The sequence below is a fragment of the Lates calcarifer genome, linkage group LG6 (genome assembly GCF_001640805.2).
Source record: "Lates calcarifer isolate ASB-BC8 linkage group LG6, TLL_Latcal_v3, whole genome shotgun sequence".
NCBI classification, from domain to species: domain Eukaryota; kingdom Metazoa; phylum Chordata; class Actinopteri; family Centropomidae; genus Lates; species Lates calcarifer.
In genome coordinates this window covers 14,516,930-14,540,004 of record NC_066838.1, presented here as the reverse complement: position 1 = coordinate 14,540,004, position 23,075 = coordinate 14,516,930, and the positions used below count along the sequence as shown (strand labels likewise).

Sequence of the window (23,075 nt, the reverse complement as noted above, 5' to 3'; positions counted from 1 at the left end):
GGATAGGTGGACATTTTCCACTCAGGATGGTGTTGGCACCAGATCAGTTGACTGATTTTACACTCAATGGACAGTCACTGCAATATAGTCTTTTGTGTTCCTCAAAAAATAACTTGGTTCCACATCACTGGTGGTAATTGTACATTTTTTAATTGACATTGTATAGATGAAGTGACTTTCAAAGGCACTATTTAACATTACTTATTAGCATCAATCATATACACTGTTAGCTTTCGGTTATTGTATGCACTGCACATAATATGATCTGCAGGATAATTTATCAGTTCTCTTTCAATTAGTGTTTCAATTCTTAGAGCAAACACCAGATGTCAGTAGATAGAAGTTAGTCCTCTCCACAGCTTATTTATCAAAATAAAAAAAAAAAAAATACAAAATGTTGCCATGAGTGTTCATTAAAACTAATATTGATATGCACCAAACACATGTTCAACCGGTGGTTCAGTCAGTGGGGAGAGCTTGTGCACCTGTAACACTAACAAGACGGGACAAAAGACACAAGGAAAACAGAGTAATTATCCAGACAAACCTGAAAATCAAACACTAATTACTAATACAGAAAAAAGATGCAGACTCGCTGCAAATACTGTATTTACTGACTCACATCTACTTGAGAATATCAGCCAGTTTCTCCACGTAGTACTGGTAGTTCTCCTGACAATCCTCCCAGGGTGAAAAACTCTGATCCTCCTTCTCCACATACGTCTCCCAAACATGCAGGAAGTCAGATGGCTTCATCATCCGCAGTTTGCAGCCGGCGCTCGCCAGAGCCCGGAGCCCCTCTGCTATCTCCGGTTGCTCCCACTCAAAGAGACGGGAGCAGAATATGGACAGGCGAAGCTTTTTGCGCTGCTGGATGATGCTGGCCAGCTTGGCTGCACAAGCCGCGCATGGACTGGATGATACATACCATGTAACATCATACTCCTGGGAAGAGTTAGGGAGCACCTGGAAAGGAAAGAGTAGGGATTTATGAAGGCATTAAAGAGAAAAATTCTGCTAGAAAAGGGCAAACGCTTGCAAACTAACAGAAACCAGATCTCCCTTGAAGTTCACATATGTGTAACATGATACTACAGTGAGAACAGCTGAGTGTTAGCAACCATTACCTGTTGAAAGAAGGCCTCTTCAGCATGAGCTGTGGCATGTTCATCCTCCATATAACCTTTCAGAGGCTCTGTGCTGCCTCCTGCTGTATCCACTCTATAGCACAGAAGGGTTTTGTTCCTCCCTGACGAGTACTCCACATTCCTGAACTGAAACTTGAAGTAAAACGGGCTCATCTGTTCCCTAGTGGACCGTGAAAGTGAGAGTTTCCATAAGTAGTCAAATCCACTTGTCTTTTCAGTGAATACGAAACCACGCATTTCACAAAACACTGCTGTTCTGTTATCAGCACTGTTTTTTTGTTTTTTTTTTTGTGCATGAAGGTTAGATTAGCAGCAGAACTAAGTGAAAAAACAGCGTAATGTATCTGTCAACAACACTTTCAAAGAGATTTGTCACCTTTCATCTTAGTGTGTGACACAGTAACAGGAAATGTCTCTCCGGGTGAAGAGGCATTTACTTCTTTGCCTAACACAGTGCGTGAGTCACTCATTTGATAATCTTTCAGCCATCCTAGAAAGTAAGATGATGATTAAAAAAAGTGATGATAGCGAGTTCTCAATATAGACTTTGGTGACACAGTGAATTGAATATTAATAAGGCTAACACTGAGTTGCTATAAATATTATTGGCTTTCAAATCATCCCGTAATCTCTGGATGTGCCAGGCCCTTCATGATTCAGTCACTCTACAGAGCACATACCCCTCCTGCCTTTCTTTATTAAGCCATTGTTATATTGTACATGAATAGCCAGATAGATTAAGCAAATAGATCTGTTCTAGCTTTGATATCAAACAGCTAATACTCAAAGGTAATAGAATGGGGAACAGATGCTAGGCAGAGTGATATAGCAGGGGCCAGCATCTGTGACTCATCCCTATTCTTGCCGCTGGGTTAGTAACGATGGCAGGTGCTAGACATTAGTATCCTTCCTCACTGGAATCAAATATAGAATGTACATTGGGAACAATATGACCTATAGAAAGACATGAAAAACTACTTCATCAACAGAAGAAAATAACCACAAAGTGGATGTGTTAAAGAGCAAAACAGGTCTGTAAGTAGGACATGCTGACTCAAACTTTTGCGAGGGATGTATTAAATCTTACCCACCCTGTGACAATCTCAAAAGGTGGCAGCTCTATGGGCTGAAACTCTCCATTTTCTTCACTGTTTGCCGCTTCCGCTCCTGTTGCCTCTCCACTTTCCCCTTTAGTCTTCTCTTCATCAGCCACGCTTGGCTGCTCAGGGGTCTTCTCTGGCTTCTTCGCAGGTTTGTCTGGCTTTTTCACATTTTTCTCCTTCCCCTTGTCTTTTTCTTTGTCCTTCTCATCATTTGTTTTGTTTTCCACCTTCTTCTCTTTCTTCTTAGCACTTAACCGGCTGTTTCTGTCAGCCATGATTTTGTGGAAGTGGGTGACGGCGTTAGATAAAGAGAGAGAGGAAAGGAGAGAGAGAGAGAGAGTTAGCATAAGTGGGGTGATAACCCCAGTGCATTTACAGAAATAGATCCTATTGTGTGCTATGCTTGGACTCACAACATGTGCATGTCTGGCTGGGGCAGGGGTAGGTGGTTCAGTTAACTCACTCCCCCTCTTTCCATGCCCTGGCTATTAAAAGGCCAAACACAAGAGTGAGTGCCAATGATGAAAGTAGGGCAAGACAGGACTTACATTTCTTCCAACCACACTTTATGCCAAAGTAAGAAAGGAAAATACCATATTTGTGTATAAACGTCCTGCCTCAAACACAACGAGTGGTGGCTCTTTAATCTGTTGGGCTTTAAGTGTCAACAGGCCAGCAACAGGCAAGTTATTAATAACGATGCTTGGTTGTGTGTGTCTGTGTGTATGGGGTAACCAGGGCTCTCTTGATACTGAACACCACTTTTGTTTGTGCCAGCTCTAATGTCCTGCAGCCCATTAGCAAAACACCAAGGCCAGCTAAAGGGCACCCCAAATAGGGGAACATTTGGAGGCAAGCAGCACAAACAAATACAAACACACAATGTGTTGAGAAGAGTATTTGTCTCTGGAGTGCAGTGTGGCCCAGTGTGCATGTGCCCGTGAACAATCAATCTATGAAATCACCCTGCATCAATACGGCCCTCTGCCGAGGCCACCGTGTGGGGGAGGGGGAAATTGGTTTTGTAAGAGTGTGTGTATTTTTGTGTCCATGTGTGTCTACGTGCGGACAGAAAATGGCTTTCTGCACTGCAGATGTAATAACTTGAGGCATAAGGGAGAGGGGGCGGGAGGGAGAGGGGCAGTTCAATTACAATTTCCTCCCCTCCCTCGGTCTCACTCTGTGCCAAGTAATTCATTTCAGAGGCAATTACCAATAGGACCGCAGCCCAGCCCGCTCATCTAACTCAAATGGATGAGCTGTCACAGCCGGAGGGTGCGAGAGGGAGGGAGGGAGAGAGAGAGAGAGAGAGAGACACTTCAAGCTGCTCCACATACACTCATAAACAACAACACACCCATGGGGATGAGCAAAAATACACTTTTCAGAGATAAACACGCCGACACATCCACACAGATTATCTTTCAACACATCTAAATCTACAGAGACGTCCTGGGGTGATAATCATTAAGATCACAGCAATCTTTGATAATTATGATCTATGAGTGAAATCTCATTGTGTCTCACACAGATTAACACACTTCCTCTGAAGTGCTTTTCAGCAACAACAAAAACCAGTAACTCTGGGATGAAGCTGTGTTGCAATTGGTGAAAAAAAAAAAAAAAAAACGGTCCTCATCATCACACACCACAATTCCCTCACAGCCACTCATCTTCAAATTGACTGATGCTGTTGTCTTACTGTTCCTCATATCTCACAGAACCTTATTCAGTGCATTTAAGTAGTTTGTGCCATCAGATGCAGCATGAGAGAACAAGACGAGGGTAGCTGCACATATTCTTCTGCCATTTATTTCTAAGCTTAGTTTGTTGTGAGAAAAAGGACCGTGTAGGATGTGGCGGCTGCCTTCCTGCTGACTCAAATCTTACTGTAATAGAATTACTCGCAATTACCCAGCCTCCCCACCAGCCCAGCCCAGAGTAACAAGAGTTCCTGAATAAAAGGCGAGTGCACACTGCAACATTCGCAGTTTGTCCTTCAAAGCGATGCCCAGCTAAAATGGTTTCAAAATATTTCTGTGAGGTCACACAAAGCAAAAGCCTGCGTCACGCCACATGCTCACACTCTGCTAGCCTTGTGGGGCAGAAGCAGGGTCAAACCCATTTCAGTTCCTCAAAGTTCAGAAGTAGAATTGGACATGAAATTGAAAAAGGGGAGAAAAAAAATTCTGATAATGAAAATGAAATGGAATTGACCTCAGCTCTGACAGAGCATATGTGGAGCTGTAAAGGACTGGCAGAGGAAAATATAAATGAAACAGGGTCAAAGAATGAGATATGTGGAGCAGATTTCAGCTTTTCTCCACTGACCAAAAAAAAAAAAAAGTGTGATGTACACATGCCCTCACATCTGCAAACTGCAAACGCCTCTGCATTAGGAAGTGAAACTTATTTATTATTGACATCCCAAAGATGAAGCAAACATATATAGAGGAAAAAAGCAATTAACTGAAGACATATTATTTATCTGCTGATGCTTTACTTCAAAAACAACATCAACTGAATTAGTCACAACCTCTAGGGTTATTGTGAATCAGTGAAAATAAATCAGATGCTACAGAATGCAATAATTGACCATTTGGTTATTGTTGGTATATCAGTGTTGGCTGGTACAGACACAAGCTGTCTTTTGGGTTGGGAAGGTAGAGAGTGGGTGGTTTGTGACCCTGATTGGGAAAAATAATGTCAAACTAAATACTTTAGTATTGATCTGCCTCTAGTCCCCTCAGTCCACGGCATGTGGTATGATAGTCTGTTTGCAGGCTACATGGTAAACAGACAGCAACCCACACCTACTGTAGTCTGAAAAACCTTTCTAAACAGAGCCTCATCATCTCAGTGTAGTATGAAGACTGTGTTATGTTGCTAGCTCAGTTTCCTTAGAGAGGAACAGAGGTTAGTATCCAAGAAGTAACATTACTGCAGGTACAAAGCCTTCAGTAGCTGTTCAGTTAAAAGACATATTTGACTCTTAGCTTTAGGTCCATAATAATCTGTAGTTGGCTTTGAGGTAGATGAGGGTCTCCAGGTTCTTTGGTAAGATTCGGCCTCTCTCTGGCTGCAGGCAGCGCCCAGCAGTGGTGAAAATACTCTGCACCATGGTGCCACAAGCAGGTATGGTAAACGCTCTCTTGGCCACCTGGGCAAGCAGAGGAAAGTCAATTGCTTTACGGCGCCAATAATGCAAAGCCTCCTCATCTGTGGGTTCCTCTCGTAGATACACGGTCAACTCCTGCTCCAGGCTCTTGGCCTGTGTTGTGGGTCTCTGCTTGATGAAAGAGAACAGCTTGCAGGGCCGAGAGAGCGAGGAGACCGGCGACGGAGCTGGAGCGGGGGGAGTCTGAGATTGAGCGTGTAGGTCTCTGTTGGTGTCTACGGGGCTCGAGGCTGTGGAATGTTTGGATAACTCCTCTATGAGAACTTGTCTGTGCCAGTCAGGGTTGCTGCTCCAAGTGAGCTTGAACTGGGGGTCCAGAGTGGTGGCCGTGATGTAGAGGGGGTCCTCAAGGATGGGGGCCAGCCAACGCTCTACGGCCTGGCTGAGGCCCACCAGGAGAGAGGGGCAGTGGGGGGTTGACGTCTCAGAGAGATGCTTACGTAGGCCAAGGACACATGGGAGCCCCAGGCTGATGGACACGTGTCTGTCTGTCTGTGCGTCTGCCTGTCTGTCCCCATGCACCATGTCCCAGGCCTCGGCGAAGGGCTCCAAAGTGTCAGTCAGCTCCCTCAGGAGGGCTCTCTCTGAAGCATCCAGCGCCAGTTCCCCTGGACCACTCATCTCCTCCAGGAACTCCACCGAGTCCAGCAGCCGTCGAAGCACCTGTGCCAAGAGTAAAACAAAAAAGTCAATATGTTTACAACACAGTCCTGATTTTGTTTTAGCTGAAAAGCTACAATTTCTAAGTCTCATAATATAAACCTTGATGAAACAGCCACATAATCAGTCTATGTAATTAATGTTGTTATGGACACATACTGTACCCTGGTAAAATGTTACCCTTATTATTCATAAGCATCATATAAACAACTAATAAATGGTACATAATGCACTATAATATAGTTGGAAGCACATATAATACAACATAACAATATCACATAATATAATGAAAATCGTACACAATAAATCTTCATGAAATTGTTGACACTTAAAAATGCCCTTATATCTGCTTATAATTACATTTGTAAGTGACTTCGTACCTTAAGCTGAGCGGCCCAGTCTCTCACTGCAGGGGGAGTATTTCGTGGTCCCCCCATTGTCAGCCCAGGACCATCAAACACCTGGCTGAGTTTCTCAGGTGGGACAGCAGAGGTAATATAGTTGTAGAAACACGCAGCCTTGGCCAGTGTGGAAGAGAGCTGTGGACAGGAGCGTAAGCCCTCTCTGACACACTGCTCAAGAGAGCGGGAGAAGCAGTCTACCCGACAAACACCCAGACCCCGCTCCCACGAGTCCTCCCACTCTCCTTCATCTCCCCCATCACCGTGGCCATTCCTGATCCCTTCCTCCACGTCGTTACCATTGTCCACCTCCTCTTCGTCAGCGTCATCTTGCACATTAGCAAGAGGAGGTGAAATCAGGAAACCAGGGAGACAACATGGCTTTAGGGTTGTTGTTGCCAGAAAAGGGTCCGCAACAATGCGAAACGCTCTCCCCGACACCCCGTGAGAATGACATACTTCATCAAAATCTGACAGCACACGGTTCCCAGAGCTGCCACCGGTCAGGGGAAGGCACGCCAGCAGAGCTGAGCGCATCTGCCAATCAGATGTAAGAAAATGGCAGGTCACACCAAGGTACCTACAGAGAGGAGAGGACAGGAGAGAGAAGACTCAGCAGTGAAAGAGAATCAAACCAAGTTGGAATTTTGCTGTTTTTGGTTCATTCTACCTCCTTACCCTGATGTGGCTCCAGAAAAGCCCCTCCAGAGATCCAGGCTGAGACTGAGGGCGTGCGCTGAGGCCAGGGCCTGACGCGTAGTCAGCTGGACCTGGTAGGCGTAGGCTGGGAGGAGCTGGCTCTGGATGTAGTGCTGAGGCTCTGGAGTGTAACGTGGCTCCAAGAGCTGCAGCAGCTCTCGGAAGCCTTGATTTTCCACTATGGAGACTGGCTGCAGATCACGCACGATCATCTTAGCTATGGCCTCAGAGATCAAAACCTGTGGTGACAAAAAACACTGTCAATGACCCTTATTACGGCAAATGATTTCATTGCAGTTGCACATTAAACAATGTATCACTTGTCACATGATTACATAAATAGCAGGACAGTTATTTGCATCTCAAGTGCTGATGGACTAAACACACACCTGACGTGGGTCATGTCTGTCAAACTTGGTCACCCCTCCTCCTGAGCCTCCCCCTACTCCTCCCTCAAGAGTTACCATTCCTCCAACACCACCACCACCACCACCACCACCTCCTCCTCCTCCTCCTCCTCCTCCTCCTCCTCCCACTCCAGTACTGATGGGAAGAGTGTAGCGGGTATTCCCTCCATTGCTGGTGAAACTGTGCAGGGAACCAGAGGAGTAACCCTCTCTCTTCATATCCTTCCTTTTCACAAAGTCATCATACATAGCCTGGTGCTTCCGCTGAATGGGAGAGAGGCAGAAAGGAGCAATGTTATTGGTTGACAGGTAGAATACTTAATTCTGTGTTTGGGTGTATACATCTCTTCACCATACTGCCTTGTCTCAGTGGGAGAAGATACAGCATGGGTAAACCTGACTGGCTTTACAGTCAGATCTATACAGCTGACACTATGTGATATACATTTTTTAAAAAGATGCTGTAAGGCTAGCTAGCAGATGCTAACAGAAATGTGACAAGACTGAGACTAAGTGTAGAGGATTCGTTCCCTCACGTTAATAGGTACACATAGCATTTTATTTTGAAATCATTACCTTGAGATGCGTTACGAAGTTGGACGTGACACTCCGCTTCGCCTGGATCCTGGTGCCACAAGCCTTGCAGTTGGACTCGATTTTGCCATTTTCACCTTCAAACACAATATTAAAGTAATCCAGAATAGACACCTTCGAAACTGACGCCATTGGAGCCAACAGTTCCTTTGCTCCGGAGTAAAATCAACTTGCGATCAAGGGTAATCTGAGTCTGAGGTATCAATCTCGCCTCGGCTCTAATCATGAGCGCAGGCCAGCGTGTTTACTTCCCAATCCCTGATCACACATCAACAAATGTTGCTGCCAGTTGCGCAGACAAAAGAAAATTGAATTTCGAGCAGGAGCAGCGTCGCTTGCACGTCCGAAAAATCGGCCACAATCAGGGCTACACGGGCTGCGGCGGATGTCTGGAAACATCAATAATATAATAGTGAGGCTACATCCGTTGTTTCTGCGCTCCCATCCGTCGATCGGACGCAAGTGGAAGGGAGACAGAGCGGTGTGGTTTCATGGAGGCATGTAGACAGTATTATAATTGGACCAGGAAGTACACACAATAAACGGGAGTTTCGTACCAGATTTCGACAGTTCCCGGTAATGTTCGGGTGTCCCCAGTCAAGCTGCTTGGATCAGAGGGTGGTGGCGCTCGGTCAAATGTTTTCAATTATGCTCATGTCGTTATAATAAGAGGAGGCAGTTTTCCTCTGATACAGAAGCAGTATAACTGGATTTCTGGATATTAATAAAAAGAGGTCTCCTATTCATATTTAAACATGAATCTTGTTTAAGTACCACTGTCTAAAAAAGGAATTCTGTAGAAAGAATTAAGAAATTAATGGTTTTTACAATAATGGAGAGTAATGGGTTTTTTATGGTTAGTAAATCATACTCAAATCAAAGGCTTTGCAAACTAGTTATAAACCAGTAATAAGAACAACGTTTGAGTTGCCAGGTTGTGAAAAATACCCTTACTAACTGGACCTTGTAATAATAATTACATTAAACATTAAACTTTCTTAAGTGAGCACTTCAACAAACCAGTGCTACAAAGGGCTTTACACAGACCACACAACAAAAATGAATATTAAGATACAAACCACTGAAAGAATACAGTAAAGAGACATAAGATAAAAATTTAAAGCAGCATATAAAACATACTAAGATGTCAAGCATACAATACAGTAAAATATATAAAATGATTGAGAGGCTAGTCAGTATGTATGACATTTTCGTTGTGGAAAAGGGCTGCAGAGGATCTGGACTGTAATCTATTTATACACAATCTATTTAATATTACAACTGCATACTTACCAAGTAAAAATGATGCTGAACAACACCTGGCAAACAACAATTCTAATTAGCTTTAAACTGATCTATAAAGTAGCAGTAAATGATTTATTAATAATTAATGAAGCCATTAGTTCAACTCATAACCTCTTTACTGTCTAATCAGAAACAGGTACCAATCATTTATTGAAAAAGTAAACAGGTAAACAGGTTCTATTTATATTTATGAATTAATCTATTACAGTCTACAACACCAATTTAATTGATTCTGAGAAATCGTCAAAGACAGTGTTCTCAAACAAGCTCCACATTTATCAGTCAGACAGTCAAAACAGCACAAAACAGTATCTAATACCAACTAATCAGGTAGGAACAGCTACATATGTGATTTTCACTCAGAAATCCACCAGTTAAAGTTCACTGGGCCCTGAGGTAATTTACTGACTCCAATCAGTCACTCTCTGTGGCCACAGGCTCTTGTAAGATCATCTCCAGCTTTGCCTTGATAGTGTTACTTAGTCTGCCACCTTGTCTACCTGAGCTGTGGAGGTTTTCTTCTGGAGCGCGTGTTTGTCTTTCATGCTGTTCTTCAGCTCCTGTCTGGTGTTCAAAATTGCAATCTGAAGAGCTGCAATCTCAGCTGACAGCTCTATTACTGTAACAAGACAGAAAAAAAAGAGAAGATGAAGGGTGAGGAAAGAGATTTACTGGTTCACTGACTGTTACACATTTCATCCATGAAAATGCCACTGTCACCAATAAAACTATACAGCTCTTATACACCTAATTAGAAATGCCATGTTGCAGATTTTTTGTAAACTTATATCAGCTGCTCGCAGATTTGATTCATTAAAAAAATGTGTATGTAACATTCAGATTGGTGACTGTGGACAGCAGCAGGACAGTATTATCTCTCTTAATCTTTAGTTCAATTTCTATGACTGTATCTAACTTTATATATCTATATATTTATATCTATATCCATTTATTGTTGTGGAACACACCTTCCAACAGGCTCAATACACAATACAAAATGTACAATACAAAACACCATATATACACCACAGTCCAATGTGGTCCTGAACCTGTTGCAGAGCAGCTGAAGAAAACACATGCAGATAAACAAATGACAATCTCATGAAGAAAACACTGTCATCGATATGATGACATACTGTATGCAACATGACAAAGCATGCTGCAAAAAACACAACCAAATACAGAGATGTGTTGCAAACGCTGACAAGGCAAATAAACACAAGCAAACACAGAAAACACAAGAAAATAGGAACCCTGAAGTTGCACAGAACAAAACTGAACTGAGATGCATTACAAAATAAGTTTCCAAGGAGACTAATGAACACATTCAGACATGAGTGAGTTAACCTGGCTAATGTAGGCTATGTTAATGTTATGTTAGGTTGTGTAACATACCAACACCTTAATTTTGTGTATTTTGCCTGTGTATTTTCAGTCTGGGTCTAGTAAACACAAACACTAGGTGTGTAGCAAATATCTGCAATAATATCAGAACACTGCAGTTAGACTGTTTAAATGAAAATAAAATCATTAGGTCTTTTTCAAACATCATTGACAGGTGGTGTTCTTCTGTATTTGGTTGTGTCTCTTAGATTTATATGCCATATTTATGTTGTCAAAGTTATCGGACCTAACCTTGGCTGCATCAATCATAAAGTATAGACTTGTTTGAAAATGTAACATCATACCTTGCTTGAATGACAACTGTGCTTGTTTAAGAGACTGTGGCACAAGAATCCCAAACCATTTCAGTGGATCTTGTTGAGGATTCTGGTCATTTTTTTTTACCGGAGTTACTTCAGGAGCTTTCTCGCTTCTTGCAATATCCTTTTTAGGTTTGTTTCTTCTCCTGACACCTGTGAAATCAAATAACATAATGGATTAGGGGGAAATAATCATGGTGGATGTAAATAAGATACATTTTTAACATCATGCAGTCCACAGTACTCACCTTCTTCTTGAGGACCAATATCCTCTACAGACCGCTCATCTTTTCCAGACTCTTTACTTTGTGTAACTCTTTCTATGCAGAACTCTGCCTCACCATTGTCCAGTGTTCTGTGACACGCAAATTCCAGTCATAAAAAAAGCTTTACAAAACTGACATTGGAGCATTAATTTCTATGAAGCGCGTCCAATTCCTCACCTAGCATGAACACAGACCAGCGGCTCGATCTCACTCGCATACTGAAGTGCAGAGACATGTTTGTTTCCCATGGAATATCGTGCCTTGGACAAAGAAAACCATCCCTGCGCGAAACATAAAATGGCAACTACATTATGCATAGGTGTTAAAGTGAATGAAGAACATACAGGGTAAAATAAGTCTTCAAAGTAGAAAAAGATTGTGAAGTATCCTGCTGAGAGAATTTATCAAACCTGGCTCTGATTAATTGATTTATTTATTGTGTGCATACATTAAATTATACTGCCGTATTTAGGGGCTCATATACATGTACAGCACTGTCCAAATGGTTTAGATACTTCAGATGTTCAGCCTGGGATTACAGATTAGAGACAGAAGCAAATGAGACACCTGTCCAAAATGCTTGGAACAACTTGAAAGTAACTTGTAAAGTACCTTGAAAAACTGTGCACATGTGGTGGTGCCACTTTAAAAGGAAAAGTGCGGTTAGACCAAATGTTGTTCTGATTTAGTTTTTTTCTGTTTACTGCACTTTTTATCAAGTTAACTCATAAAATCATCCTCACTCTTAGTGTTGAATACATTTGTAGAGTGCTATTCATAACAGGACTGAAGTGTTTTTTCCCCTACAATTAAACTGACTATTATCTGTAAAACATGAGAGAAATATGAAAATGCCCATCACACTATCCTAAAGTACACTGCAAGGCCCTTAAATGTCTTGTTTTGCCCAACCAAAACAACAAAACTGAAAATATTAAATTTAATATTATGTTAAACCAAGAGAAACAGCAAATCGTTACATTTTAAGATGTTCAAACATAAAATGTCTGGCATATTTACTTGCAAAATTACTTGCAATAAATTAACTATTCTAAATAGTTGAGTAAACTTTTTGATCAGCTAACTGATTAATTGCAGCCCTACTGCATACATTAGAGGGTATGCAGCTAACAGTTATTTACATCATCTACAGTGCATTCAGAAAATATTCAGACACCTTCACTTTTTAAACATTTTGTAATGTTGTAACTTTATCAAAAAAAAAAAAAAAAAAAAAAAAAAAAAAAAAAACACTGAACCACTGAATTTTGCCAAACGTTCAATCTGTTAACAAAACTGATCAACAAATTGATCAATCAACTAACATTTTCAGATCTATTTGAAAAGAATTACATCTTCATTTTTGGACAGGTTTTGTACATTTATCAGCACACAAACATGTCATTGAAATGACTGGTGAAGGTTTTCTGTGCTACCTGCTCTATGAGAGAGTTGAGAGTGGCTCGTTTCTCCTCCAGTAACTCCAGCTGATCCATGAAACGGAGCAGCTTTGCGTCCAGTGACAGAAAAGATTCCTCCGGTTCTGGCACACCCATGTCGGCTTACTGTACCAGCTCAAGTCCGTTCTCATACAGCCTTTACGTTTTTACTATAAATCAACCGTTCGAGGACAGAATTAACTGTACCTTTCTACTTCCGCTTAGCATCATGTGACAAGATGTGTCACGTGATTTAAATCACGTGCCTATGCAATGTCCACTGCAAGAAAACAATGAAATGTTAAGATTATCTGTATTACAGCTTCGAATGTGTAATGTTAGACCATTTGAAGCAACATAAGTACATTTTTTCATGGCAGCCATTATTAACAGATCCAGCTACATATTTGTATATAATTCACATGACTAAAAGTTCATCCTGCGTGCTCGTTACCATCATGTTATTTTGATCTGACTGGTAAGCATGTTACGAAACAATGTTAATAAACTTCCTGTTGTTCAGTAAGAGGTGAGTATTTTAAAACATATTGAGACATAATCAAAAATCGAAGTTCCCATACCGGGAGTCGAACCCGGGCCGCCTGGGTGAAAACCAGGAATCCTAACCGCTAGACCATATGGGACCGTTACTCTTTCAGCCAATATCGGTGTTTTTAAAGGGTTAATGCGCAAAACTTTTTCATGACTACTTATAGTTTAAGTTATCATGACAAACATTTAGAGGTACTCCCATCCTTTAATTTGGTAAAAGTGCCGAACACACATTTCCAAAAATACTCTAATACAAGTAAAACTCCTGCATTCTAAAAACTTCGTAAATGTACATCAGAAAAATATAGGCTAATCAAGAGTCCTCTTTGCCTTATTTTTTTGACGTTTTCAATGATTAAAGTTATTGAAATAATAATTTTCTTATAACAATTGGAAACCACTGATACAATCGTATTAAACTATCTTATTGTATGTTTTAATGTACAATCTTTGTACTTGTACTTGTGTAAAATGCATTTACATTTCACCACAGGCTGTATATCCATGTAACTTTAATTAAACTTGAGGTAACTTCAATTTGACTTTAGTTCGAAGGTTATCTTAAGCTAACGTTAATGTTAACACGGTACCTTGCTAATCTCGTTTAATGTAACGTTAATATAGCAAGCACATTCCAGATAATGTTTCACACTGTGGAAACCTTACTGCTCAACGTTAACAACAGCAGTTGAGTTTTCAAAACGACGGTTAAACTGCCCTCCACGTTTAAAAAAAAAAAAGAAGAAAGAAAAGACCGTTCAACATAGAAGATACTTATTATACTCGAACAAAGTACCGTAACTTGCTTATTGTTGAAGTCCAGAGTTGTGATTCGAAATTTTGTCTACTTGGCGGGGAGTTGGTTTCTACCAGGAAAGATTTGTACCAGCAGGGGATGATGACTCACAATCTGAGACCGTTTCATAAAGGCTCCCGACGACTGAGATAGCATGGCTCCCAGTAGCTCGCCGTGATCGTATAGTGGTTAGTACTCTGCGTTGTGGCCGCAGCAACCCCGGTTCGAATCCGGGTCACGGCAGGGATAAAACCCTGGCACGGCTTGGGAGTGAGCTTTTTTAAAATCCCTCTTTTCAAAATGAAGATGAAGACACTACGTCGAAAGTAACGCGACCGTTCGACATAAAATTAGCAAATGTCTTCTAGGAATGTATAATCAGTGTTTTTGAGTAATCAATGAAGCGTGCAGCTCATGCTAACAGTTGATAGGTTTTAATAAAGTAAAAGTAGTGGTGGAAGAAGTACTCTGAACTTGTACTATCGTAACAGTAGAAATACCACAATGCAGAAATATTCGGGTAAAAGCACAGAGTTTTAGCACCAGAATATACGTAAAGTACCAAGAGTAAAAATACTAATTTAGTAGAATCGTGTTAAGTGTGTCACTGGATTATTAGAATTATTGATGCATTAATGTGGTGCAATTAATGCTGGTAAAGGTATATTTCTTCATTAATTGCTGTGTAGCTTGTGAATTTAAGGGGTAAAAAAAAGCCTTATGTTGATTATATGTCATATTATTAATCTGAACTGGCAAAGTAACTGGTAACAACAGTATTTGGCTTTGAAATGTGGAGGAGTAGAATTATAAAGCAGCAGGAAATGTAACTATTCAAGCAGTACAAGTACTTCAAACGTGCACTCAAGTACAGTACTCTCGTAAATGTACTTAGTCACTTTCCCCCACTGGAAATATCTTATTGTAAAACCGTCATTCTTTAAGGGCAATGTCTGTACATACAGTGCTGTAATTCACCCTTCACCCACTGTTGAAATACTTTATAATTTCGTCCCTGAAAAGAGGGGACGGTCTTTTGCAATAAGAGGCACATTTTCATTGGTGGTTGCCAACGACAACAACAATGATCCGAGATGAAGAGCCAATCAACGAGCCGGTAGATCGCATGTGCCGCTACCTCTATGCATACGATCGTCTGATTGGTCCTTGTAATCACAAGGAACCGCCTCCTACTCTAGTGAGTTCCGCGTTTGACTTCATCTGCACTAGTATGGCATATAACAGTAGTTGACTATTGCACCCTCAACATACCATTTTTAAAAAATATTATTCTTATTAATTCGATACAGAGGTTATACTCTGTGCAGCTGGGCGCCTATTTTGATAGCATCACTGGTAAGGACAAAGGACACAACTGATTATTGCTTTTGTCTGCTGCTGAATAAAACCTTATCTCTAATAACTTAGTTAATAGTCTCAGTGCAAGTGCAATGCAGTGATGACAGTTTTATGCATATTACTTTGAGTATCATTTTGTTCAAATCAATCCATTTTAAGCTTATTGTGGCTGTATTTGAAGTATTTTGTTTTTTAAACAGATCATGGACACCTCTTCAGCAGCTGGAGTTCTTCATCCCTACTGGCCACGGGACCTCCTGATTCCCACCTATGTTGCCAATGACCGCTCTATGTCAGAGATCCTGGTGTTTCTGTTTTCTGTGTCCGGGGTGTTTCTGCTCGTGACCTGGCTGATCACCGGCCGGAGAGGGGCCACCGGCAGGCTGGGGACATGGAGGCGTCTAGCTGTGTGCTGGTTTGCTGTCTGTGGTTTCATCCATGGTGTCATTGAGGGCTGGTTCTCACTGTACTATGATATTATTCCAGGAGACCAGAGCTTCCTGTCACAGCTGTGTGAGTACAAACAAACAAAACAAAAATAATGTGTATAACCATTATATCATGTTTTTAGCTAATACAGTATGTTTTTCTCTCTCACAGGGAAAGAATACTCGAAAGGAGACAGTCGATACGTAATGTGAGTTCATCTTTGGCAGAGTTATGCATAAAAAGAAGGAACAATGTTCTAACTAACTGTACTCTGCAAATCTCTTTTCTGTCTAGAGCTGATAACTTCACTGTCTGTATGGAGACTGTTACTGCCTGGTTATGGGGACCATTCAGCTTTTGGGCTGTGTTTGCCTTCCTAACCAACAAGCCCTACAGATTTGTTCTGCAGCTCATCATTTCATTAGGTAAGAAGGTGCCACAACTCTTACACTGTATGTTATTTAGGATGTTAAAGCATCTTTAGACTAACCGATAAACTGAATGTCATTGTCCAAGATGACCCATTTCCATTAGCATCTCTAGACTTGAAAAACAGCAGTTACCTGTAATATGTATATTACCATTAACAGACCTAAAATCCTTTGGGGAAAATGGGCCTTCTCTTACAAGTTCTCAGAATCCAATGAATCTCTCATCATAATATCTATACACTGAGTCTTAACACACACTCTGATTCCAGGTCAGCTGTATGGAGCGGTGCTTTACTTCTTCACAGAGCACAGAGATGGCTACGCTCACAGCGAGCTGGGACATCCAATCTATTTCTGGTTCTACTTTGTGTTCATGAATGTGCTGTGGATCGTCATACCATTGGCGCTCATCGTGGATGCTTGGAGACAGATGTCAACAGCACAGGCACACGCAGACATTACAGAGTCACACAAGTCCAAGAGGAACTGAGTGGCGACGAGCAGAACTGACTGTGGGACTGTGGGACGTTGACTGTAGGGAGAGCATACATACATTTTGTATTGAAGAGAAACAAGATGAGGCAAAAGGAATGTTTACTTTTTTGAGGTCGGACGTGCCTTATCTAAGGTTCGTCGCGCTGTACCTGTTGCATTGCATTTTAAATTTGAATACCAACAACTGTCTGTGAACTGCGAATTTCATTTTGAAGTGCAACTTGTTCCTTGTGCATATGATAATAAAGCTTCAAATTTTGTTCTGGTTTGGTGCAGCCACAAGGAAAGGAGCAAAATAAATCATCTCTTTTTTTTTTCCTCAGTACCAGCTTCCTTTTGTTTATATTCTTGACTGAAATATAAAGTTCATGACTGGATTGAAAACTGCATTAGTTTATACCTCTTCACACACAACCAGTATTAAAGTATTTGATTGAGTATTGAGTCATCACCACAAGGTGAATTTTAATTTATTAAGTATAGTGAGAAGACTTTTGCCTGATGATACTCAGTGAGCATGTCAACAATTTAGCAAGGAGCTAAGCCATCCCCCGGAAGAGCAGTTAAAAGAAGAGTGTTGTGATGTAGGTTGAGTTAATACTCTTGCTGCAGCACTCTGAATGAGCTGCAGTTTAGTTTTTGTTACTGACATGATAAAAACGAATAAGATTCACTTAAGTGGGTAATCAATATGTTTAATCTACATCGGGCTCACTTTAAGATTCATTATCCCTGGTTATTATGCCTTTGTGCCATTTACTATCAAGAGTGTTTCACACTGTTGTTCGCCATATCCACCGCACCAAAATATTTTACGTCGCTGAATGTGTGTAACCTGCCTTTCAGGGAGTCCTCAACCCCACTGCTGCAAGAGTATCTGTGAATGACCGTTCACAGATAAGCGGTATAGTTAATGAATGAATGATGAGGCAAAATGCACAACAATCGGGACAATAAGATTTCGCGCAATATGGATGTCGCGGCTTCGATTGTGTTCAAACCGCGTAGTTTGTGAAAACGTCGATTGATAATATTTTATTATGAACTACATACCAAGTTTCTCATTACCACACAAACGCTATGTGCCCGTTTCTGCGCCGCCAAATACATGCAAAGTTCTCTTACTGCTCTAGTACACGATTTTTTTTTAAAGAATTCATATATGAGAGATTTTAAAAAACGATATTTTTCACCATGCTCACACGCCGAAATAGCTCAGTTGGGAGAGCGTTAGACTGAAGATCTAAAGGTCCCTGGTTCGATCCCGGGTTTCGGCATTTTGAGTGAGAACGCAATGTACCCGTGTAACAGAGCACACAGCCCACCGACTGTATGGGATGGTCTGGTCCAGCCCGACACCTTGTGGCGAAGGATAGTAATTACATCGTTAGTATTTTTCGGGACTTACTTTAGGTGTTGCACATATAGAAGTAATCAAATCCTTACAAGTACCAAGTAAACTTCCTGCACTGAAATCTTGCGACTCTCCTGTGACTGTTATACAGTATATTAATCAATGTATTAATATGTGAGCAGCATTTAACTAATATAACATTTTTATTTGTAAATAGTAACTACAGCTGTCAGATAATTATAGTGGAGTGGAAATTTCTTTTTGATAAGTAAAAGTATTAAGTGGCATGATGAAGTACTGTACTTGAGTAAATGTACTGAATATCACCCATGATCTCCATACTCCCAGATGAGCACATTAATCGCTGCAAAATACATTTTTGACATGTGGTTTTTACTTTGAAGTTACATTCAGGAAATTCACATACAAGCAGCAGAGTCAGGAGAAAAACATGCATCTGCAGATTAACAGCTTCACCTTTGAGCTGAGGCAGAGGCTATAGATGCACTTGCAGTAAACAGTGAATCATGAGAAAAACCGTACAGTTCTACTGGGTAATCTGCGGATGCATTTAACCTTCAGCTGAACATTTTGCTTAGTCTCAGTCCTAACTGTGTGTTTGTCTCTTTCTCCTTACTTGCTATGTCCTTAAGTGCCTTCAAAGCAGCAGGACATTCTGGCTGTAGCTCCAGCAGTTTCCTAAACGCCTGCTTGGCCTCCTCCAGCTCATTCACCATCTGGCAGGCTTGGCCGAGCCGGTACCAGGCTTTAGCCCCACCTGGGTCCAGCTCTGTGGCTTTAGCTGCACTGGCCCTCGCCCGTTTTGGTTGGTTCAGTTTGAGCTGGCACAAAGCGAGGTTTGAGTGTAGCTCAGCTTTGATGGTTTTGAATTCAGTGGCTGAGGGAAGGTTCTGTGTTTTATCACCATTACTTGCATCTCTCTGCTCCTCTGTTTCTTGCTCTTGTCCTTTTTTCTCCAGCTCTCTGACGTGGCCACAGAGGGCGATGAGAAGTTTGAGGCCTCGGCTGTAGCTGTCTGCTGCTCCCCACATGTCCCCACTCCTGAATCTCACTCCTCCCCTCTCCTTGTGCGACTTCACCCACTCCCATTTTTCACCAGGTGACATCTCCCAGGATTCCTTGCCTGGTGTGAAAGACTCGAGCTCAACTGTGGCACACAGGTGTTCCTCTGCAGGTTGTGGAACAGAGACGTCTGGTCCATGTGCAACAGGAGAAAGAAGAATCTGTGTGGTAAAACACAACAATTAGACCTCCTGTATACTTTGATTTTTACATTCTTATAAAAAAAAGAGAGTATTAAAAAATGATGTGAGATTACTTGTACAGTTTGTAAGAGAAACAACTGTTACCCAGTGAGCTTTTTGTCAGTGAGTATGGGCAAAGTGGTACCTAATCAGGATGTGGAAAATGCTTATGTTCTATTTTGGGATCATTCTTCTCTTTGACAGTCTCCTAACTCAGACTTCTCAGGCATCTGCTAAACATAGTCAATTCTGCTTTTTTCTAACAATATTGGGTGCATAAAAGTGGGAAAATGTGACATATACAGTCTCAAAGTACTTAAAATGCCTTTTGTGTCACACCTCAGCAAAATGTTTGGGTTCAAATTTTGAATTTCCATATGCTAAGGGGACCCGATACCAGATAGCATCATCTGGTATAACTAGAACAACTTTAAGGCTATGTATCTCTATAGATTATACCGTAGACCTAAAATAATATTCAGAGTATTCTGCGTGTACTGAACATATATGAGCAAAGAGAGGAGACGTGTATGGAAAAGTAACAAAATAAATGTAAGAATGTGGATTTTTATTCCTCTGTACTCTCTTCACTCTCACCTCACATTTCTCTCCAGCTCTCATTCCTTCCAAACATGCCTCGGTGATATCGCACTGACCCTCCCCCAGCCTTAGTGTAATCCAACCACCCAGTGGGACCTGCAGCACAGAGTCCTGACACCTTGGGAAGACTGTTTCCACCGCCTCTGTGACTTCAGCAACTGACTGCTCAGGTTGGACTGACAGCTTCTCATTTCCCTTATCAGATGCTGACCTCTCAGTTTCATCCGTGTTAGCTTTGAGCCGCACTCTGACTCGACACAGTGAACCCAGCCGTGGACAGTAACCTGACGAACAGGTTAGAAGAGACATAGACATTACATGAGCTAACTTACTAGATACTTAGCACACAGCTATTCTAAAAATATGGACTGAAAATTGATTATTTATATGGAGGGATGAAGTAACGTTAGAGGAGCAACATACATGAAACATCTCCAGAATTAGACACAGTTTGTTGATTCTCCTTGTGTATTCGCTTCTGCTGGACTTTCCAGAGGCCTCTGGGACACACTGACACCCAGGAGGTGACATCAACACCGTCATGATCACCATTACCACACAGTGTTTCCAGAGGGTGAACTGGATCCATCACTGCATTCACAAAAATACTGAAACATTAAAGGTTATCAGGTTTTCTGTTTAGACATCCATCTTAATTCACATGACAAGTAACATTTTTGTAAAGTGATATGTATAAGTAAGAACTAAACATTAGAGCTGCAAACAAGTTATGATTATGTACAATAAAATAACAACTACATGTATATTTAAAACAATGAAACGTATTACAATAACTATGCTCATGCATGTTCCAAAAGTTAAAGTTATCCTAACTTTTGACTTGCAGCATACTGAGATATTCACAATGAATAGTTAAAAGTAAAATGGGAGTTTAGTTAAGTCTATTAGAGCTAAGAGTTGATTTACAACTGGACTTGCAACAGTTTGTCAACCGATCGATTAGTTGATCAACAAAAAATTACCTGCACCTATTTCAATCATTGATTAATCATATCAGACGCTTTTGTTTGTCATATACAATTATAAACTGTCTAAACTGTTAATAATAATACGTTAGCTGAATAAAGAGTTTCTTGAAAACATCTCCTCAGGCTAAGGGAGAGTAACGTGTATTTTTCACTATTTTCGTACACTTGATAGACAAACGATTAATCGATTAATCAGAAAAAACACGCAACAGATTAATCGATGATGGAAAAGTTAAGAGTTAGTTGCAGCACCAGTTGAAACCAGGTAATCATTACCAAGCTCTCTGTTTTGCTAAGACAGAGAAAGTTAGCAACAGTAAACAACAGAACATGGTTTTTCTGCATTAACCGTGATCGCTGCAACACCAGATATGTTATGTTAAAGTAATATTATTTTACCGAGGTCACGAACGAGCTTCAGATCAGCCTGATAAAACGCTGTCTAACAATAAACAAGGTAGCTTCAGATAGCACCATACAGCTATCGAGCCAGTACAAAGCCCCTTAATTTCATTCTTCTACATAATATGAACAGTAGTTAAATGCTACGTGTAACTTAAAGGCGTTTCTTTTACCTCATGAACAAGTGTAGTATGAAGTATTATGTGTCCCCCTCAATAATAAACTAATAAGCTGTCAGGCGGTCAGAGAAACAGCAGGCACTCCCCCCCTCGTCCTTCTTCTTCTTCGGTATTAATTGGCGGTTGGTAAACCAGTTCAGAAAGAGTATTACCGCCACCAAGCGGGCTGGAAGTGGAACTGGAGCGTATGCCATAGACAGCCTATGGATTATGCAGGGAAAAAATGATTGCTTTTGGATAAACAGTGTTTTTTAAAAACGTAATAATGTCATCATATATCTTGCCTGCTGTCCTGCTTTCCGTAGTGACTTAAAAACGTGAATTATATATTAGGGATAATTTAAAAAAAAAAGGTGTGGTGGTTTTACTTGGTGCTTGGTAAATACTGGGGGTAAAGCTGTTATACCTGTCAAGTGAAGTTTATCACAAAATATACAGTATTTCATCTACTGGGTTACAACACAGGAGGCACAAAACTTTGACTGGCAGAGCTCTGACTCTCAAAGACACACACACACACACACACACACACACACTGTCTGTGTACTGACCTTTGACTTGTACCACTCATGTTTAAGTCCTCTGTGTTAATCTGTCCTGTCAGTATGGGTTAGGGCTCTATCTTTTGAACACTAGAAGCCATTAGGTCTGACAGAGGAATACTGCACCAGACAACCACTGTGTGTGTGACAGACACAGTGAAACAGAGAGGAAGAAAGTCGTTTTAGATGCAATCTGTCCTTTTATATGGGGCCTGTTTGACCCTTGATGAGGATGAGACAAGGCACTAAACTAGCTACACTAATGAGATTGCGCCAACAGATAGTAAGAACCATATATGTTTTAGTATTAAGTACACAGTGGTGAACCCCATGGGAGGTTTCTCATGTGTCTAGGAGGTCATGAAAAGGTTAATGAAGCTTCAGTTAAAGTCATTAACAGTGGGATTTTTCTATTATTTAACTGAGTGAGAAAAGAGCAACGTATGAATGATCAAATATAGTTACACACCTACAATGAAGATAAGTTTAAATACATTTTCTGATAAGGAACCATGCATTTATGAAAGGTGCCTTAAATAAGCTGTAATTAATGGCATTATTGATGGCTACTAAATTATTCACTAATGTTTTACAGACCAGTTATAAGCCATTAGCAAGAACTTGTCAAGTTGTGAAAAATCCTCCCTAAGCATGATGTTCCTAAATTTTGTAGAGACATCACTAAGAATAACTGTTGCAGAGATATGACCTGCAGCTCTCTGTACAGTTACTCACCAGCATGAATTAAAAGGTGCATAAAGATGGTAATGGACTCACAT

At 41.0% G+C, this 23,075-nt stretch overlaps 5 protein-coding genes and 3 non-coding genes across 9 annotated transcripts in view; 3 read left to right on the top strand and 5 right to left on the bottom strand.

The window, feature by feature from the left end:
- Positions 1–128: 128 nt before the first annotated feature.
- On the bottom strand, positions 129–2,636 carry apobec2b (apolipoprotein B mRNA editing enzyme, catalytic polypeptide-like 2b). The gene is made up of 4 exons (XM_018685888.2): positions 2,240–2,636; positions 1,128–1,308; positions 623–966; positions 129–493 (listed from the first exon to the last, which is right to left on the bottom strand). The coding sequence occupies exons 1-3, from the start codon at positions 2,596–2,598 to the stop codon at positions 625–627; spliced, it is 882 nt and encodes a 293-aa protein (XP_018541404.1). The 5' UTR covers positions 2,599–2,636; the 3' UTR covers positions 129–493; positions 623–624.
- On the bottom strand, positions 2,411–8,900 carry si:dkey-109j17.5 (zinc finger BED domain-containing protein 4). The gene is made up of 5 exons (XM_018685887.2): positions 8,173–8,900; positions 7,579–7,860; positions 7,169–7,428; positions 6,470–7,070; positions 2,411–6,092 (listed from the first exon to the last, which is right to left on the bottom strand). The coding sequence occupies exons 1-5, from the start codon at positions 8,320–8,322 to the stop codon at positions 5,250–5,252; spliced, it is 2,136 nt and encodes a 711-aa protein (XP_018541403.1). The 5' UTR covers positions 8,323–8,900; the 3' UTR covers positions 2,411–5,249.
- Positions 8,901–9,025: 125 nt separating this feature from the next.
- On the bottom strand, positions 9,026–13,160 carry ccdc115 (coiled-coil domain containing 115). The gene is made up of 5 exons (XM_018685891.2): positions 12,901–13,160; positions 11,642–11,745; positions 11,447–11,553; positions 11,184–11,351; positions 9,026–10,114 (listed from the first exon to the last, which is right to left on the bottom strand). The coding sequence occupies exons 1-5, from the start codon at positions 13,018–13,020 to the stop codon at positions 9,975–9,977; spliced, it is 639 nt and encodes a 212-aa protein (XP_018541407.1). The 5' UTR covers positions 13,021–13,160; the 3' UTR covers positions 9,026–9,974.
- A 315-nt stretch (positions 13,161–13,475) lies between these two features.
- trnae-uuc (transfer RNA glutamic acid (anticodon UUC)) lies at positions 13,476–13,547 on the bottom strand. The gene has a single exon. It is a non-coding gene; the product is annotated as a tRNA-Glu (tRNA).
- Positions 13,548–14,422: 875 nt separating this feature from the next.
- On the top strand, positions 14,423–14,494 carry trnah-gug (transfer RNA histidin (anticodon GUG)). Its single transcript has one exon. It is a non-coding gene; the product is annotated as a tRNA-His (tRNA).
- Positions 14,495–15,441: 947 nt separating this feature from the next.
- ebp (EBP cholestenol delta-isomerase) lies at positions 15,442–17,287 on the top strand. Its single transcript, XM_018685889.2, has 5 exons — positions 15,442–15,607; positions 15,811–16,123; positions 16,211–16,247; positions 16,334–16,464; positions 16,740–17,287. The coding sequence occupies exons 2-5, from the start codon at positions 15,814–15,816 to the stop codon at positions 16,958–16,960; spliced, it is 699 nt and encodes a 232-aa protein (XP_018541405.1). The 5' UTR covers positions 15,442–15,607; positions 15,811–15,813; the 3' UTR covers positions 16,961–17,287.
- An 882-nt stretch (positions 17,288–18,169) lies between these two features.
- trnaf-gaa (transfer RNA phenylalanine (anticodon GAA)) lies at positions 18,170–18,242 on the top strand. The gene has a single exon. It is a non-coding gene; the product is annotated as a tRNA-Phe (tRNA).
- A 451-nt stretch (positions 18,243–18,693) lies between these two features.
- The window catches only part of fkbpl (FKBP prolyl isomerase like), a 48,780-nt gene continuing 44,398 nt past the window's right edge, over positions 18,694–23,075 (bottom strand). Inside the window, exons 6-9 of one of the 2 annotated variants that reach the window (XM_018685897.2) lie at positions 21,749–21,955; positions 20,608–20,792; positions 20,182–20,468; positions 18,694–19,563 (exon numbers count right to left, since the gene is read on the bottom strand). In XM_018685897.2, coding sequence (XP_018541413.1) covers positions 18,898–19,563; positions 20,182–20,468; positions 20,608–20,792; positions 21,749–21,753 — 1,143 coding nt within the window. In that variant the 5' untranslated portion in view covers positions 21,754–21,955 and the 3' untranslated portion in view covers positions 18,694–18,897. Of the gene's footprint in view, positions 19,564–20,181; positions 20,469–20,607; positions 20,793–21,748; positions 21,956–23,075 lie in introns of those variants that run through there. The other variant, XM_018685900.2, reaches the window with a different exon arrangement.